The sequence below is a fragment of the Lutjanus erythropterus genome, chromosome 7 (assembly GCF_056507025.1).
Source record: "Lutjanus erythropterus isolate fLutEry1 chromosome 7, fLutEry1.hap2, whole genome shotgun sequence".
NCBI lineage: Eukaryota > Metazoa > Chordata > Actinopteri > Lutjaniformes > Lutjanidae > Lutjanus > Lutjanus erythropterus.
In genome coordinates, this window is record NC_139323.1 from 36,790,131 (window position 1) to 36,811,110 (window position 20,980).

Sequence of the window (20,980 nt, forward strand, 5' to 3'; positions counted from 1 at the left end):
GCTCTCTAGCCCACAAACACAAGACGGCTTTCATTATCTTGCCCGTCGCAGCGCAAGGCCTAGCTTCTAAAAGCTACTGATTTCTTTCTTCCCTTAGCCCCCTGCACAAAGGGAGGGCATTTTGTAAATTACTTGCTCGTTTCAGACCAACAAAAGGTACTTTCATTGAACCCTCCACCCCCCCCACTGCTCTCTCTCTATCCTCCCGCCATTTGATTTTGCTCAAATTTGATTACAAGGCTTGAAAAAGGAGAGGAAGAAAAGAGAAGAGGAAATAAGAAAGCCCCACAGATGGCGTGTTCATTCAGTGCTGTGAATGGCTTTATATGGGCTGCCTTTATACATGTGGCAATCCAAAGACGCTTCAGCCGCTCCGCTAAAAAAAGAACTTGACAAAATTATTGGTTTGGCGGCTTTCTTACACGACTGACACGGGGAACTCTGAGAAAGAAAAGCCTGCCTCCTCTTTCTCTTGCTTTCTTTTCTCGCTCCTTGTCTCTGAACCTCACACTCTCTCCGGGTCGCACACCTTAATCAAAACAAACTAAATGAGCTGTTTGATTCGGGGAGAAAGAGTGTGTTTGCCTGCATATGTGTGTGTTGTCATATTAATAACCACCTGCCCGGCCCTGCATTAGGCCACATTCCAAGACAACAAAGTTCAATATTCAGCAGAATGGACAGGAAGGAAATTAAGAAAATGAGACGCATTCCAGCCACTAGATTTGATAATACACCCACACATGCACGCACACACACACACTCGCACACATCCAGCTCAAATCAAACAGCTCAGACTGAACTCAAAAACATTAGCCAACACAAAGCGCAGAGCGTTCTGTTCTCTCACAGGCTATAATCCTGTTTCCACAATGGACCACTCACTCTGCACTTGTTTTCCTCAGGAGGATAATTATAGGTCTGTAGTCACACACACACACATACAGCTTTAAAGCCCTCTTGCTTTCTCGCTTACACACACACTCACACACATTTGCAGCAGAGGACTTGCCAATGCAGGGCGAACTATGACTTGTTATGCCATTATCATCACCCTACAGAATGTAGGAAGAAGCGATGGTTTGGGACCTGGCATGGCCGCTCTGGGTCACAGGGACTAATGGACAGGGGTCGGTTAATTCATGGATCCACTGAGCGGACCTTAGAGTCCAGGTCGCAGACTGTGTCATTCCATCAGTGTGATAAAACGGTAACCATCACCGAGGTCAATCGGCCAAAACAACTGGACATCTTTCACAGGCAGAAACTCACTCATTGTCGGTCCTTAAAAACTGCAGCTTTGTCTTTGGTTTTCCTTCTTTCTGACATTCAGTGACCTGATTCATACATTTGATTTTTTGACATAAGGGGGATTTGATTCAGACACTGAGCAGCAGCTGAACGGTTCTATGACTCAGGAATGAACAACCGGGACTATGCCAACAAATCACTTGCAATGAGTGAAAGAACAGGATCTTTATATGGTTAAACCTGTCTATCATGAGGAATTACTTCAATTCATCTGAGCTGTAATGAAGCTTTTTACAAGACTAAGAGTCTATAGTCATGGCAGCAGCTTTGCGAGGCTGTTCACAGGCACAGCGGTACTTCAAGGTAAATTACGTCAGCATGCTAACAACGATAAAAATAACATTCTGATATTTATGAGGTATAATGTTTAACAGGTTCATTCATGGAAGTGCAGCTGATGCTGGTGAGACTATGAGGATTTTTTTGGCATCTCTAGTCATGAACTAATCCAAACAAGACCAGCTGATGGCACTAGATGAAACATTAGTGGATCACCAAAGTTTCCTCAATTCATCATGAAGAGGTCATAAATGTCTGCATCAAATTTCATGACAATCTATCCAACTACTGTTGAGCTATTTCAGTCTGGACCAAAGTGGTGGACCAATGAACAGACACTGTGAATCCTAACATGCTTAAAAAAAAGACTAAGGTTATATTCACGCTGCAAGCCAAATCAGATTTATTACTCAGATGTGTTTTTGGCTGTTCACATTATCTTTAAAATGTGGCCACGAACAGATTCCAGTCTTGAACTGGCCCGCATGCACAAAACAACACTGTTGTAAAAAGCACACATGGAGACCACTAAAATGAACATTTATAGATTGATTTATAAGTTGATGTGCAGCGGAGGTCATCAAATTCATGAGTAGATCATGACAAGGACGAGGAGACGTGAGCCAAATTTGTAATCATGGCTTTTTATCGAGCATAAACGGCTACTTGTGTATGTAGGTGTGGGTAGATGCAGGGTCAGATCCAGGAGTGGTGAGATCAAAATCCAAAAATTTAGGTCGTCAAGAGGCTACTTTTAACTACATCTGTCAGCGCCTCTTCACAGGAGTCTCACTGTAAGACACTTCAGGCAGGTGAGTGTCATAAAAGTTGCATGAATTCTGATATAACTGTTCACAATGAGGTCACAGTGCAAAAAAATCTGACCTGTATCCGATTTAGGATGACATATGAAAGTGGCCAAATCTGATTTGAAAAGATCGCATCCCACGTGACTTGTGCTGTTCACACTGTGATGAAAAAAACAGATCTGAGTCACATATGACCAAAAATTCAGGTCTGTGCCACTTTTGCCTGCAGCCTTACAAGTAAAGAAGAATCTGTAGCCATACTAGCTGCTCTGTGAGGATGCAGTTTTAGCTACATGCTAATGTAACATGATCAGTAGCCAAAAGCACAGAGGAAATGACGAAAAGTGAAGAGGGAAGGATAATACTGGTGTTACTTGAGCTACTGAAGGAGTATTCCAGCAACATAGTGTTGCATTTTCTATATACAGATGTGTTTAAGGTCAAAATCTGAGCAGCAGAGGCTGAGACATCTTGACTTTTAGCCCCTAGTTTTGTTCAAGCTTCAAAAACACCGGATCCTACACTTCCCATTGTGCAACATGATAAGCGCCCTGCCCCTACTACATCCCTACTCTCCCCTATGCATCTGTGCCATAATACTCCACTGTTGTCCAAAAACTATTAAAAACACACAAGTGCTGCTGTGAAATCCAACCCATGGAGTTTCCTAACATAATGTGGTGCAAAAAGTAGTTCAGTATCTAATTAGGAAGTGCTAATGTCGGTTCAATATGTAGTAAAGGTGCACTAATCCAATAATTTGCAGTTATTGAAACAGAAACACATGAGAAACACACTCGGGTTTTTACAGCTTATAGAAATGAATAAAAGTTCTACTGGGGAATATTGTTTTAATACAACAAAACCATGGACTCCACTCACCAACCTAAGCCCTCACACACTGACACACACACACACACACACACACACACACACACACACCGAGAGCTTCGGAGAGCAGAGATATAAAGCTGTAAAACGCTGACAGGACAGAACAGCAGCTCTCACAGCTTCCATATCTACCACTTTAGAGATATTAGTACCACCAGCCATCATAACCAGCCGACCCACATTACATTTTCCCTCCAACCTGCCTGACGGAGGTTCAACCCAGCACGGTACGAACACACTTACCCAGAGATGCTGTTTTTTTTTTTTTAAAGAGGACAATTTGATTCTGTTATTACTGATGAGGGCAGAGATTTCCTCAGTGGTCAGAGAACATTCATAATCAGCAGTTAGGTCTCCATCCGCAAACCTGAAGCAATTATTGTCTCTAGATAAAAAATGAAAAGCAGGGGTGATTTTTTTTAAAGGGGAAAATAAACTAGAGATAGAAATGACCTTAATATTATTTCTCTCTCTGGGCATTTCCAATAAGAGTATTCCATCGGAGGGTTTGATAAAAGGATTATGCGGCGAGCTTTATGCTGCTGGAGTCAAATCTGGATATGGAAGGAGAGCTGTTTGATTGAATAATTCTTGTTTCCTTTCTGCCAGGCTAGCAGTCCTCTTTGGGAAAAGTAAAAAATCAGCATTATGCCAGATTTACACATGTGCTCTCTGACTGTCTGTAGAAGTCAGTCTGCCTATACTGGATGTCTGACTACCAGCAGGCCTGTCTGTCTGTCTGCATGTTTGACTGTCTCCAAGTCTGTCTGGGAAGATGGAAAAACACACTGATGCAAAATAAACATATTCATTCTGTATTTCTGGCTGCTGACTACATTTTAAACAAGTTTTGTTACATAATGTCACACTGGACCGTCCCACAAACACTTCAAGGAGCAATATGTAACAACTGCAATGTGTACTGCTGCCCAAATAGTGAGTTGGTGTTACAGAATGTACATGAAATAGGTTGAAATCCTATTTAATATCCAATGTATGGTTGAAGCGAGTTGCTCGCCCCCACCCCCTCCTCCCCAGACTCAGGAAAGCTCTGCAGGAGGTTCACAGGACGCATGCAGCGTTGTGAACAATAACAAGCGAGGAGTCCCACACTGTAAGTTTATCAGCTGTAAAGTTCAGCCTGTTTTCCTGAAAACAAAACTCTGAAAATACACACTCTGCACTAAGGAAAGTGAACATTCAGCATTATAATTTGAGCTCTAGTTAACGTGAAACACACACACAAAAAAACAGCACCACAGCTGCAGCATTGATTTCAGAAAAGCAAGTATTTAGACTTAACATGGTTCCTTCATCTCTGATGCCATATCATGGTCATTTACGGTTTATTACAGCGAATATATTACAGATTTCTCCTTAAAGTGGCACAAAATTTGAAAAATATGTCAGTCTTTCTTCTCACCAGTATCTAACCAGCATTTAGACAACCTAAAAATCATCTAATTTCTTTTAAGCAAGAAAAGAGTCACAGTTTTATGTCATATGCACAGTTAAAAAATGTCTTTCAGTTCCCAGAAAGAAAGGCACAGAAAGAAACCTGCAATATTACACAGCAAGTTCTTCGAGCAATAAACTGGAACTCATCCAGTGTTTGTTTGAGCTGTTTATTTCACAACTTCACGATCTGTATTTTATGATCACACTCTTAATGTGCTTGTAAAACTGGCTCAGATGTGACTCCACACTCAGTTGCATTATAGAAAAAAATATATAAAATTTCACTTACAAGAGGGAGTTGATTTTCCAATTTTGTAAAGCGTCTTTGCATGTTAATTAACCCCATTAATCAACTTCAAAACCATGTTAAGGGTGAAAGGCATCATCATAAACTCGAACAGAAATGAGGTGATGAACATGAAATTAAAAAAAAAATATAAGACTGCCAAAAAGTGAGCATGCACCTCACAAGTTCTAGTTGAAAAATAGAAGAAAATTTTGCGATGCATGACACTGGAATGTTGCCGATGTTGCACGACCCTTAAACAAATCAAAATCATATTGTGGCAGATTTTTTGATACCAGGAAATATCGTTTTGTTGTCCAAAGAATGGATAAAATATCACATTGTGATGAAACTTATTTGAACTCCTACAAAGAACTACCTACTACTACTTCAAATCATTGAGAAGTTTTCAACATAAAACTTGGTCAAATGTTTTCAGTGTTTGTATCAGCACTTTTAGAACATTTTCAGCACATTTTAACACTACAATGTGGATAATCGTGATAATTTTCGTCACAATAAGCAGGATACGAAATATCTACACATTTAACATGGTTTGTGTTTGTACTATACAATACCCACACTAAACATACAGAAATATGCTGTTTTAATAGTAGTCTTTACATTCAAGATAAAAGGTAAAAAATGATACCTTTTTTTTTTTGTCATTATTACCAAGTCAGGATAGGTCGGTTAGTGTTCAGCACAGAAAACTGAGCAAAAATCAAATTCCATTAATGGATGGATTTTGATTTAAACTGTTAAAATAACAAAGCAGTGTTCATCTGTCGTTATCAGGCATCATCAGCAGGCAGAGCGGCGCTGTCGTTCAGGCGTTTGACCTCAGAGTTTAGTTATCATAACAGGGTGGTGACCTCATGACTCGCAGTCATTACTGCTGCCTCCTCCAATCAGCCCTCCAAAGCTCTGATAAAGCCCTCTGGGGGAAAAACAGGCAGCCAGAATAGAGGTGACATTAGATTTATGTATGCGTGCATGTGTGTGTGTGCGTGTGTGAGTAATGTTAGTGTGCATGCACGCCTGTGTGTGTGTGTGTGTGTGTGTTCTATGGTATGTCTATAGTTATGAGGACCAACTCGTTGTTGGTCACAATGATAGAAAGATGAGGAAAACCCACCAAAGTGAGGATATTTTGATGCTGCTCACCTTCTGAGGGGCTTAATTTAGGATTACCTCTTTGGTTTAGGGTTAAGATTAGAATTAAGATGAAGCACAGGTGAGGACTGAGGTTAAAAATTACAATAGTTTGCTGTTCAAACCTGGGTTAAGGTTAAATGGTTACTACAGTGGCTGACAGACAGAGCAATATGAGGGTTTGGGATCGACAATTTGGGGTTAAAGCAATATACATTATTATATTCAAATGGATTTAATGTCAAATCAAGATACATTCTTTTATTCACTTTAACAGGCACAAAATGTCACTGAAATTATTTTGAAAGAACATGGATCTCCAGCCCAAACATGGATGGGATTTAAATAAGCTACTTTTGGTGCATTTTTTGCATTTAATTGAAAATATCTGGTAGAGAGTTGACACAAAGTGAGGTGAGGGAGCAGCAGAAGCAATGACATGACATCCATCATGTGCTAGTCTGGATTCAAAGCAGGAACTCTGATTACAAGGTAAAACCCTCACAGGGGTGGAAATTTTGACCTGATAGCCGTGCTGTCCTGCAGCAGACGCTCCCGAAAACTTATGCAAACCAAGGAGATTTAAAACCCCAATGAATACATCCATAATAACATCATGGACTTTTGTATCCTAATATAATGTGCAAGCGACACATTGTAACACATGTAATTAAATGTTCAAGTATGAAGTTTTTTATTTCTGATAGACTTTTGTTATGTAAAGGAGCACTTATACTTGCACTTGCACATCCAAAAATGAGTACTGCAGTCCAACCAGCCAGTTGGAGTCTTAGACGGCATATTAAATATTTAATATAAGATGCACGGTTGTGGCGAGTTGTTTCTCCCACTGCCGTCTCTTCCTCAGACTCGAGGAAGCTCAGGCAGGCTGCGGCAACACTGCAGGAAAAGCCCGACGCTGCTGACAATAACAAGAGCCACAGAGTTTGACACCGTAAGTTGATAGGCTGTTTATAACTGTCATTTGTCTGTCAATGTAAAGTTAAGCCTGTTATCCTGAGAACAAAAACCCACTGCTCTGAAAATACACACTCTGGAGGGCAGTGACACAAGCAGCCATTAAACTCCAACTCCAGACTCCACTGACATTTTGCTCAATTTAACTGTTACATTTACTCCTTCTACAAGATTATTAATGATTTCTTATGTCTCATAAACAGACACTTACACATTTGATGAACATGTAGTATTAATTTTAACCCTAATTAATGTGAAAGGGGCAATTAAAAAATCACATTTTTGAGGGCTGCTGTTTTATCACATATATTTGTTAAGAAGATAAGCATTTTTGCGCGGTCACATTTAGGTGGCTCCCCTTAAACAGGGCTCAGCATGTAGGGAGACCACATTATTGTCAAGTCTGTCCCTGACCAGACTGCCTCTGCCTCTTTATCAGCGCACAGTAGTGAGAGATCAAACACCACCAAGTGCTCCAAATTAACTGTTTCCCTCAGTGTCACACAACTGTCCCAAATTCTACTTAACAACCACTGTCCCAAACTGAAGTTCTTCTTTTTCATTCTACATAATATGTACAATAACTACTTTAATAAGTTTAATAAAGTTCAATAACTTTGTTTCAGTAACTTGTATCACTTCACTGAATCACTCTGGTCCACCATGGAAGTTCTGCTGATTGTTTCCTGCATTTATCACCCTGACTGTAGGTGTTTTGCCACAATCAGTTTTCATTATTCTTCTAGTCATTGGTTGAGCTACTGTCTCTTGTTTATTTCTAAGGAAGATTCTGAATTGATTCATAAATGTCAAAAAGCAATTTTCTTAAATGTTAATCAATGTGATGCTGACAGGGTGAGCAAAGTGGAATTAAGCCACCAGGGTAATGCAGCTACCGGACAGTCTTGACCACGCACATGCTGCAGTTATCAGCAGTCGACAGTGAGAGATGTACTTCATTTTCTCAAAAAGAGGCAGTTGCAAGCATGTTTTGATTTAGTGTTGAAATTATTACGTTTATTAGTTTCTTGGAAATACCTTTTGCCATCACCAAGACACCAGGCGTTAAGACATTAGGACAGCGATCAGCTGTAACAAACAAGAGAGACACACTGCAACATTAAACAACTCCAACCAACGCTGTGGTGCAGAAAATCGCTCTCTGCTCGATCTGTTTCACCTCTAAAACTCTGTGTCCGCTCTGCATCCTGGACAGTGATGGTGCTGGAGACAAAACATTAACACAGCAGAGAACTCTGCCTCCCCCCACAGGCAGGAAACTGTCTGATACTTTCAAATCAATTAATTCGTTATTTATCAACACAGTTAACTCTTTTAAATAAAAAGGCAGTGGGCCGTTTAATTACCAGCTACGTTTCATTTTGTATTTCTTTGGAGCTGAAGCAAGAGACTACAAATCGTGCCCCCTTAGATCCCCACCCCTAAATGTAAGATGTGCATCATGTTTACTTCTAAAGTAGGCTGCTTCTTGAGTTTTGCTGAGGATAGCTGAACATGAGCAGCTGTTGATGGATGCAAAACGACCACCTGACTTAAAAGCTTAAAGTTTTGATGCATTAATAATCGTTATATGATTACATCATAGCCCTCTGAATCAGAAACAAATCAAACAAGGTACCACGAGATTCCCACCACTAGCTGATGGACTCCGTTTCCCTGATATCAAACTTTTAATGTGAAGATGTCGACCGCGTCATCATCATCGCCATCTTGTTGCTGCAGTCTACATTCAAAAAATGTACTACAGAATTATTTCCTGGGTGTAAATTTGTGTATATGCATATATGTAAATAAATGTATTATTTATCGTGTTTTGTTTTAAATTTTTATCCTATTCAGTTCTGAATTTGATTAATTATCTATATTGCATAAAGGAACTACAACTCCCATTGTATTGAGCAACCCTGTGTTGTATAATGATAATTAATTACCCTGAGAACTTGATACAAGAGTCTTGAGTGTAGGCTCCATTTTCTTTCATCATTAAGTATTCAACTTGGTCTCTTCACTCTGCATATACAAAAAAACACAACCTTACACGTTCACACTTTTTTGTGGGGAGCAGATCCATAGTGAGGTGACCTTAGTCGTCATGGTAACAAAAATAAACATGTGATTAACGTCGCCATTTGGTTAGGTTTAGTAAACAAAACTGCTTCATTAAGCTTTGGAAAAGATCGTGTTTTGGTTACAGTAAGTATGTTATATTAGTCATATGATGCACAAATGGCTTTAAGTTGACTTTCGTTTCAAACTGGACACAAACCTGGACCTCCTGCGTGAAAGTCCTGTTTGTTTGACCCAAAGTCAATTCCTGCACACACTCATCAACTCTGCACCGATTTATTAATATAGTGCACATGGACCTCTCTCAAGACATCATGTCAACTGAATATTCTTTTGGGGCTGCCTGGCAGAGATCTGCTGAGTGCACTCTTTTAGCTGCAGCTGAAATCCTAGTCTGACTTGTTGACTTCTAATATCTCTACTTGTACAAAACTGAATTTGTGGCCTACTTGTTTAAAAGAGTTGCAGTGAAAACACTTTGAGGGTCAACGTGTGTTCAATCCTTCCATGGTAAAAGTACCTCTCCAGACCCAAGGCAAAAGACAAAATGTCTTCCTGACTGGAAAAACAGACGAGATAAGGCCTTTTTCAAAAGAGAAAAGCTGAAGGGTACCAGGAAACACTTGTTTGACTGAAAGGAGGAAAAACACGCTGATTCGTTTAATTTAAATACAAATAAAAAGTATATTTTCATCCTTGGGGCACTATTTCACAACTACATTTCACTCTTTTTCATAATACAGTAACTGAGAATTTCTCCAGTCTAATTATCAGTTCTTGCATTGCAGGTTAATAAGGACTAGAAGCCTCAGAAGCCATTTTTAAGAACAATTTGAAGATAATCGTCAATCCAGAAGGAAACAGCAGACTGAGCAAGTGAAATAACTTGTCTGAGGGCCTGTTGCATCCACTGTTGATACAGAGTTTGCTGGTTGTACTGCATCGTATGTAAATGTAAATGTACTGAATGCTTTTCAACAAAAACTACTACAACAACTACGACTAGAAAAGTTCTCTAATGATAATAATTCCTGCCTTCATAGTGAAATAGAAAAATCTAATCTTAGCTGTCCAACTTGCACACAATTCCTGGGGGAAAACATTCGTCTAAGGTGACTAAAACTGTTAGCAATTCTGAGACTTCTGAAGGCTCTGACAAAATAAACTGAAGCCCTTGAGTGGTTGCACAAAGAATTTCAAATGGAGTTTGTCCTTTCTTATTCCACCGTGTAGAGAAGTAGAATACATGACAATGTCAGCCCTTTCTTACCAACAGCAAAACACTGTTTTTTCATCTTTCACCTTCATTCTCTTGATTTTGGATCCATGTTTTCAAGTTTTCTTAAACCACCCGTCAGTCACGTAAGACTTTTCACACAGACGCTTCTAATAAATCTTATTAGAAAAGATTTTGAGATTTTTCTCTGAACAGCTTCCCTCACTGATGTTAAAATGCATTAACCAAACTATTAATCAAAAATCGTTATGCTTAAGAGATTCTGATGAAACAAGCCTGTGTTAAATTTTCCCAGCCAAAGTTACAGGGAGCAGCACATCAGCCAGTTAAACAGAAGCAGAAGAAGATTTTTATTTAGATCTTTTAATTTTTGACACTATGATTTTGTGCTTATAATGGTGGAAATGCTACTGCTTTTGTCCAAGTCTCTAAAATCAACCAAATATGAAAGTTTCTTGTAGTGGCTTTAACCAATGAAAATATTATCAAAAAAGCAGAGTCAACAGGCTCTAGAATAAAAGCTCTACAATAGAATAAAAAGTTCTCTAGTTAACATGTTAAATGTGGTAAATTAAGTATAAGCATGTGTCAAAAAGCCCCTTACAAATGTTTCAGGTCAAAAAGCCAACAGGAGCACCACGCCCTCTGGCAGAAAAGACTCGTTCTCATGAAGTCACTCCAGAAAATGATTGGTCAGGAACATATTCCACTCACAAGAGGTCACAGCACCATCCATCAAAGCAAAGCAAGATCAAACTAAGCAGCAGGACAAACTTAAAGGGTTTCATTACAGTCTTTACTTGTTTTCAAAGGCAACTAATGACAATAATTAATTCAAAAGACAGCTGCACCACACTGCAGACAACGACCATCTCTTCAGCAAAAACTTCTGATCAACTAATGACAAAACTTTTATCATCAGCTACATGTTTCCATAAGGGATAAAGACAACAGTGCAAAGCTCACTTTTTATATCAAAGCATGCAGGTCACCTCGGTCCACGTACATTTCAGCCTCCTCAGTGCAAAATGCAAATGCAAAGTCCAAATGCAACTCACAAAACACAAACGCACGCAGCCCTGCATGAATCAAAACTTAATATCATCCCTCTACATCTCCTCCAGGCAGCCTCACAGTCCTGAGTGGGGAAAAAAAACTCCTTTCTGTCCCTAAAGTATCTTATTGTTATTCCTAATCACTCCTCAGAATCATAAACAATCTCACAACTTTTTTTTTTTTCCCCTCATTCAGCCCTCTCTGTTTATGCAGTTCCCAGAAGGCATTGCCTTTTAGACTCTCCCTCTCCGGCGGCAAAGATGTCAGGAAAACAAATAACGGCGGAAAACAAAACAAAACAAAGTCTCCTGAAATACCTTGTGGATGCCCAGAGGAAGGCGCTGGACAGACAGATGAGCAGATAGGTTTCCTCTGTCCTCCTCTCTCAGGCTGCCTCCTCTCTCGACGTGCTGTGGAGAGTGACTGCTCACAGCCCGCCTGGCATATCTAATTAGAGCCAGGCTGTTGCCACTATCGGGCAGAGGATCTACCTCTCCAATCTCTCCTGACTCAATCTTCCCCATCTCTGATTTTCTTTTATATTTATGCTGGAATATTTAATTGTAGACAAAAGGTTACTCTGGGCTCTATTCATCGCACACAGGCAGAATAATCTCCTTTAAAAGGCTTGACATTTCAGGCTTTTCAAAAGGGGCTGAAAAAATTATATCCCCGCTTTTGTTAATCAATGAAGTAGAACTCCCCCGAACAAAAGAATTAAATTGCTTGGTTGGGTTAATAAAACACACAGAAATAGCTGCTTCCTGTGGGCTTTTGTGCCTGCCACTGGCTCCCCCCATATGCAACCAGCACTGTAATTCCATATGATTTGTGGGGCAAAACTCTCATTTCTCCACACAGTTGGCTTTTTAAATCCTATTGAATGAGCAGTCTGTGAGGCTGGCTGATTGGGACCTCTTGCCTGAGCCTGGCTGCCTGGCTAGCAGAACAGGCTCTCTCCATTCAAATATGACTTCCACTAAGGAGAGACAGCGGGTCCACTACAATTTACAATTTCTATACTGCCCCTGCCTCAGAAAAACATTGTAATTATGCAAATGATAGGGGCAATAATTAGGCCCTTCACTGTCCCATTGTGTTAGCTGCTGTCGTGTTTCGGTCCAATGGTAGAAGAGACGCAGCAGGGCACGTTTGGGTTTAAATTGCTCCTTACAGACAGCCTGCAGATGTTCACAGTATCTTCACTGCTATAACTAGACCATCACCCCGAGCCAGGGTGCCTTCATATACGACACTCCAGCAGCAGACTCCAGTTGTGCTGTCGGGAGAGCTGCCTGAGAGTGAGACAATGCAACATACAGCTGTATCAGCCAGAGGCCTGCTGGCATGTGATACGCTTCATTAGGGCTGGATTACATATCTTCTTAGATTTTTAATATCATTATATCATATGGTATAGGTGTTGTCTTTTCCTGGTTTTGAAGGCTGCATTACAGTAAAGTGATTCATTTTCTGAACCACTAGACAATTCTATCAGTTCTATTATTTGCCTTTGCCCACTTAGTCATTATATCTACATAACTTCTTTTAAATTACTTCTCAAAACATACCTTTTAAAAATTAAAATTAAAAAAGAAAAAGCCCTTCATTCAAGGAGCAACACATATGTGCACATGCAAAAACGAGTACAGCAATCCAAATAGCAAGTTAAGAGCCATAGATGGTATATTAAATAGGCTGAGATCCTATTTATACTACCTATGCCCCCATCTCTCCAGACTCTGGGGAAGCTCTGCTGGCCGCAGAAGCTCCACAGGACCTCCACAGGAAGCACGCAACATCATAAATTGACAATACGAACCAAAAAAAAGTACTCCACTGTAAGTTGATCAGCTGTTTATAACTGTAAATTGTCTGTCAATGTAAAGTTAAGCCCATTAGCCAAAAAAACAAAAGCCCCCCGCTCTGAAAAGATGCACTTTTTACTTTGAGTTGAGTGACAGCCAGTCTTACAACTTGCTGGACTGCATTACACTATATAATAAATATTACACTACAACAACAATACTACACAGTATACTTCAAAAACTACACTCTACTGCAGCAATTCCCAAAGAGTGAGTTGTGAAGGTCCTGCAAATGGGTCTTGAGCGTTCAGGAAAAATAAATTAATAAAATGTTTTTACAATTTTCAAGTCTGAGATAATAATATAATGTCTATGATTGATCTTAAAAGGTAATTAGAACTAATTTATAGTGCATGTTATTCTTCATTTATCTAAACTAGTGTTAAAGCATATTTGTCACATTAACACCAGACCCTGTCTCATGTGTTGATCAGAGATTTGTTTAAAGGTTTATGTGGGCCACAGAAGATTTTAAGATTTCAAATTAGGCCGTAGCATTCTTAAGTTTAGGAATGGCTGCTCTGCTGTATCATACTATCATACATATAATAGATAATTATACACTGCATACACTATGACACTGTGGCTCAATGTCCCACCCACAACACTATCTGACTGGTTAGAAGTCACAAGTAATAGCTAATCAAAACTGAAGCCGGTGACATGGATAGACACAGATCTTGACCGGTGCGATGAGCTGAGCTGTGTGTTAAGACAACAGATATCGGCAAAGTTACAATAAACACCACAATCTTATGATCTGTTTCTATGACGATAGCCTGCCCAGATTCCCAGTTACACCAGTGAAAATGACCAAAGCCGGATTTTAAAGTGTAAAGTGTTGCTTGTTGATGCAATTAAAATCTTCTTTCAAGTTTCATTTCTTTGTGACTTTATTTTGTTTACTGGAGAGGCGAGGTATATATTGGCAATCGCGGTAAATGGGCTCACAGTGGCTGGTTGAAAAATTTTAACATATCGCACAACCCTAACACCCACACGTGCTTTAGAACAAAAGGCCTCTGCTTTGGTTGAAGGTGGGCAGAGTTGCGCTGGTATTTACTTGAGGTCATGATAAAGCTGCAATTTGTCTCACTCTCGGATTTACAACAAAATAAACAGAGAAGTGAGAGAAACATCAATCATGCACAGTCCAAACATGCTTTCCAAGTCCTGGGGAGAGCGCTACTACTGAAAGTTAGAGAATAAACAGGATGAACATTTCATATGGCATCACACAACCAAACACACTTATCACAATAATACTAGCTGTCAGGGATTTTATTGCAGTTTATCTTGTAAGTGATTATTACTTCATGCCTACTACTGTTGTATGTGTATCATGCAGGAAGAATCATACTTTGAGTGGCCCACTGACTAAAATATGACAACTATGCCATTAAAATCTTTATTATGACTATGTTCTTCAACATACTCAGTGGCTGTGGGTTACTGGGTAAAGAGATGATATACGGGTACTTGTAATCAAGCAGGCCTAAATTATATTATTACACATTACACACATTAGTGTGACACTCAAAAGCACTCCTCCGCCTGCTTTCTCTTTAACAGACACACACATTAAGTCACATGCCAAGCTATAACTCATAATGTACACTGTTTGTTTTGTAACAGATACATTAATTAACACGTGCCATTTTCACACATATTTTCAGTTTGCATAAAGGAGGTGAAATAAAGACCTGTTAATCTTTTAGTTTAAAAAAGTAGATAACGGGTAAATATCCATTAATCAGCTATCGACTCACCTGGCCAGCCCTTTCAACCAAGATACTGACTGCAGATGCCTGGATGTAAAATTCTCATTGCAGCTTCTTTTTCCTATGAGCTAACAAAACAAAAATTACACAACAATTTAATTAAAATTAATTGACTTATTTTTTTAATTGTGTTGACTTAGAGGACTGTAACTTTTCAAAGAATAAATCCCACGATTCTCTTTCAAATGTAGAGTAATTCATAATCAATAACTCACGCCCAAGCTCAGTTCGGTTTGGTATGGCCAGTTTTTTTGCTGCTACAGGTGGAGTTGGTAGCAAACTTCAGATAGATATTGCTGTGTAGCTGACATGGTTAATGCTGCATTCATGTGGTATTGGAATAACTGGAAAAATGAGTTCCCGACTGGAAAAATTCATGAGAACACCCCCAAAGTTGGACTAACAACACAGAAAGTCTGCAAAACTTTTGTCACACAACTAGCCAAGTTGTTGTCTGTTGATGTCATGTGCTTAGAAACATGGCAGACAAAAGTTCATGTATGGTTGATCACTTTTTATTAATTAATGTACTGCATGTCAATATGTGTTTTTTTTTACATTTTTTGCTGTGTATGTATTGTAATTTGCAATATGATATCAGACTAACTATTAGTGACACAAATTAATTAGAAAGATTATTAATTAATATTAACCACAGTAACAAGGCAAGTAGTATTTTTTTTCCAAGGATGGCAAAGCCATGACCTGCCCTACTCTGCCTGATTAGCCTTCCCTGATATTCTTACCCTAACACTACCTCATTCCTCACAGCTAAACCTAACCAATCCAAACTAATGAAGGCAGCCTCCATGGGCCAATCAAAGCCAGAGAAGGGTGGATCATGATGTTGCCATGCTGGGAAACACATTCAACTTGTAGTTTGTAACCTAACATTGTGTATTTGTGATAACTGTATTGAGTGGACTGCTGCTCTGAACAAAGAAACATTGTGAAGGTGTCACTTTAGGCTTTGGGTAATTGTGACAGCATTTGTCAATATTTTCAGAATTTTTACAAAAAAAAATCAATCAAGCAATGGAGAAAATAATCAGCAGATTAATCCATAATGATCATTAGTTGCAGTCCTATATAAACAGTACAAAAGCTCCACCTCAACTGACTTTAACAGTAAAATCCAGCTTTTACATTAATGTGTGAGTCAGTCAATTCATGAAATCTTAGTATAAAAGAACCAGAGGACATTTTTCTGCAGTATTTTCTGAGTATTTTTACATTGAATACTTTAAGTGCATTTTCCTGATTACACATATACACTATTACTTAAGTAACATTTCCAAAGCCCAGTAAATTATTTTAACATTGGAGAATAAGTACTTTTAATTATACTACTAATAGTAAATGCTCTGATTTTTTCTTGTACCATGAATTTAAAATGAATTATGAAAATAAAGATGTTATCTTTTCCTGTTAGCTGCACATGCAAAATGCCAAAGTCGTGGCAGCAACACATCACATTTCCAGCCAAGCAAATATGACATAACAAATATGTTTCCTTCTGATATTGTAAAGGCAGTCACCAAAGAAGATAACTAAATCATCTTCGGTTCAGTAGCCTATTTCAGTTTGTTTTTTTGTGTTTTTTTTCCGTATTATAACTGTATATCTACAATGATGAACAACTATTAGCGCTCATTAAGTGACCATGACTTTTTTCTGATGTTCAATGTCATGTTTTAATGCATAGTGCAAAATTACTTCCACTATCACAATTTTTCATTATTATCATGTACAGTTCCATTAAAAATCATGTGCTATCTTACATTTGTTATCTGATGCCATATAACTTTGTTTTTATTACCTCTCAATATCACTGCCAATATTACTATCAATGTAACTGTCACTTCATTTTCTACCTAGTTACTTTTGTACTTATCTACCTCTATTGTTATCCTATATGGAACTGTTTCTTTGCATTCACTTCTTATACACTTATTACTTTATGTTTATATTTTCCTTATTTGATGCTATATTTTTATTATTATGTTAATGTAATTGTGAAGCAATCTGGCACAACAATTTCCTTCGAGATTAATGAAGTTCTGTTTTATCTCTTATCTCTGACTTCGCCATCCTGGGAAAAAAATATCGCGCGTTGTAAAAAGTAATTTGTGACCACAGTGGCCATTGTTCAAGTGAAGTTACAAAACTAATCTACAACCAATAGTTTCGTATTATTTCCAGAGCTCTGAGTCGCGCTTACCTGCAGTTCAAATTTTAATACTCACATTACTTATCTACCCTCGCTAGCATAAGATAGCATAACTGCATTTCCAGCTAATGTTTTAATGGTTGTGTGTTAACTAGCCGCCACGAACATTAGCAAAAAAAGTGCAGGTGTGTAGCATTTAAATTTATTTAAATTATCCATCTAACTTGCAAATACGCAGTAAGAAACGGAATGTGAATGTTTGTATGTTGCTCTACACTAGTTTGCTAAGAGCAGCATTTAGCTTGACCACAAACAAACTCAACTAGCTTAAATAGCCTATATTTCAAGCAACACCATTGACCTAGCATGTTTTCGGCCAACGCCTTTTTGATTAACGAATTAAAAGAGGTTTTAATTACCGCCAAACATTTCACGCCAGCTCCAACTTTGGCTAGCATTCATGAGAGGGACAAGAAAACTCCATTAGTTTAGGGGTGCAGGTGAGAGGAATAAGTTTGTCTTCAAGGTGGATCTGGATGTTGAAGTCCGCCTCCTCGCTGGCTGCAGCCTGCAGACAGACGCCAGTTTGACCGGGAGAGGAGGGAGGACCAGCGCATAGGTCGTATATACAAGGGAACCCCAGACTTGCGAAAGATCTCGCGAGAGTGATCCTTCTAACTCAAACATACTTTCTCTAATCTTATCCAACTGCTTTCGTCCACAAACCATATATTAATTTTAACCACAGCGTTGACAGAACATAATTAATTTGTACAACGTTCACAATGAAATCGCCGTCATAGAGATCTCGCGAGAGTTTTGCAAATCAAGGGTTCCTTTCTATACACGACGCAACGCAGGTCAAGGTTTTACGACAGTTGTACGCTATTTCCGGCACAAACACATGAACGCCTGAGCACGAAAACATGAGAGGTCAAAAGTCATGGTCCTGATTTTTAATACATACGGAACGTAACATAGAGACATGGTGAGTTGGACGTGTTGTTTACTATCCGGAACGACAGTCTGGAAAATGGTTGCATGATCAGAAGTCTGCTGATTTTTACCCGGTTCATTATGAATGGCTAAGCTAACATTAGCATGACCCAACACGACGTGACCAAACGGAATAAACGTATCTAACGTTTATTGCTTTGGCTTCACTATATGCCACAGATTGGTCATTTGCTGTTTCTTTACAGTGCAACTACAGGACAGCTTGTTAATGTGATTTTGTGTGTCACCTGATCATGTTTTTGTCTGTGTCTTTCTGCAGGCAAGTTCCATGGTGGCAGTGGGACTGGCTCTGGCAGCAGCTGGATTTGCAGGTGAGCAATAAAAGTAATAAAAACTAACCAACTTTAGGAAGAAGGCAATGTTGGTGACACGCTTATTCACCCTGACAGAGGATGTGGAAAAGTGACACTGAGCTCTAGCTCTCCAGTGGTGTGACCAATCACCTTGACACTACTAGTCGTTCAAAGTTGAGTCTCATGTCACCCCTGACTAAGGTAGGGTATTGTTTAAAGGAAAAATTCGGCACTTTTTACATAGATCTCCAATCAATGGTGATGGGAAATGTAGTCATTTGCAGCAGTAAATTCCTCAGTGTGTGCTTCACTGACCCAAAAAACTGAGATTTCCCTGAAGTGCTCAACAATAAGCCAAGGCAAGTAAAATGCAATGCTGGGCAAGTAAATCTATCAACTCACATGCTTGGTAAAAAGAATTAAACTATTTTTCCCACTTTTCTTAAGTTATCATATTAAACAGAATATATTTAAGTTTTAGGCAAGACATTTAAATTATTTTTTGATATTTTATAGACATTGCAGTCCTAAATTAAACATGAAAATTAACTTTAGTCTTTGTTTGTATGTCTTAAGCGTTTTCCTGATGTAATGCAGTTAATTACATTGAACATCACTTGGACTGTTTTGTAGATTGTTATTTTTGCATATATCTGCTCTATAATTACATAAAATAGAAAAACTGAAAAATATTCTATTAATATTATGATATTAAATATATTTCCCAGCCTCACTTCTAAAATACAGTCAATATTTAAATTTTAAAAGGTAAAATTCCACAAATATTTATGTCTCATGTATATATATATATATATTTTATATTTTCTCCCCTTTCTTTGTCTTCCAGGTCGCTATGCCATGCAGGCCATGAAGCATATGGAGCCTCAGGTGAAACAGGCCCTTCAGAGCTTCCCCAAGACGGTAAGAAGGATAACATGCATACAACAAGTTTATCTGCAAATGGAAATGTGGTGTGCTAGAGACCTCTTGATCTCTCACTTTACTTTTAAAATATGTTTTTGGTAGTGAGGATCAGTCAGCAGACCCATCATGGTGACCTGTTAACCGTATGTGTTGTTGCAGGCTTTTGGAGGAGGCTACTATAGAGGTGGATTTGAACCAAAGATGAACAAGAGAGAAGCTGCCCTGGTTTTAGGTGTCAGGTGTGTGAACACTCTTTCCCACACCAGTAATTCTTTTCACTATTCAATATTGTACCACCAGTTACATGATATGTTACATCAATGGTCACACAGAAGAGATTAGGTCTGTGCTGCATGCTAACCTGTCCGGCTGTTATAAGTCAGTTTACTCACCACTAAAGCAGATAAATTCCTCGCCACTACTGTTCACACTGGTTATTATGATCAAATAATTCACTGTTGTCCTACTGTTCTGTCTTTCAGTCCCACAGCCAACAGGACTAAGATCAGAGAAGCCCACAGAAAACTGATGATCCTGAACCATCCAGACAGAGGTAACTGGCCCTTTAAAAGTTCCCCATCAGTTTCCATACATTTGAGGTAGACACTATACATTACTATGAAGTCCTCAACTGAACACTGCATTTATCTGCCTGGTTGTGAATGTTACTTTGCTGGTAAGAGATAACCAGTCAGCCATATTACTTTATTTACCATTACATAAATGTAAACTTCAGTGTGTACCATCACTCAGCTGTAAATGAAGGGAGGCGAGTCTCCAGCAGTAAAACTACACTCATGCACACAAATTTTCCACTATTATTATAAACATGACGATATTCTGAATATTCTGAAAGAAGTGATATATGCAGCATGATCACAAGAACTAAGGTTTGCATTTTAGAATTAACATAGTCCAGCAGATTCTTCTGAATAACCATGGCCACTGTCTGTGTGTGTGTGTGTGTGTGTGTGTCACAGGTGGATCTCCCTACCTAGCAGCAAAGATAAATGAAGCGAAGGATTTGATGGAAGGCCAGGCAAAGAAATAGAAGTAAAGACGCTGATGATGACATAAATGTGATTCCCACACTGATCTAATCAATGCTGTTGCACTCACTGACTTATCAGACTTTTCTTACTGATTATCAAATAAAATCACTCTGTATAAATTGTTAATGGGATTCTCCCTCGTTATTTTTATGTCGTATTTTAGATTTACTTCTCTGATGTGTTTTTTTTTTTCCACAAGACAGACCTTAGATGATAGTTTCACATTTTTAAAAGCAGTCATTTGGTATAACAGCTTCAGTGCAATGGTCAGAGGCTACTTACATATGTCACCTACGCTAGAGAGTTTAATTCGGTTGCAAAGAATCA

At 38.8% G+C, this 20,980-nt stretch overlaps 1 protein-coding gene across 1 annotated transcript; it reads left to right on the forward strand.

The window, feature by feature from the left end:
• The first annotated feature begins 18,561 nt into the window (after positions 1 to 18,561).
• On the forward strand, positions 18,562 to 20,779 carry dnajc19 (DnaJ (Hsp40) homolog, subfamily C, member 19). The gene is made up of 5 exons (XM_084722317.1): positions 18,562 to 18,695; positions 19,525 to 19,598; positions 19,761 to 19,840; positions 20,084 to 20,154; positions 20,582 to 20,779. The coding sequence occupies exons 1-5, from the start codon at positions 18,653 to 18,655 to the stop codon at positions 20,650 to 20,652; spliced, it is 339 nt and encodes a 112-aa protein (XP_084578443.1). The 5' UTR covers positions 18,562 to 18,652; the 3' UTR covers positions 20,653 to 20,779.
• The last annotated feature ends 201 nt before the right edge of the window (positions 20,780 to 20,980 follow it).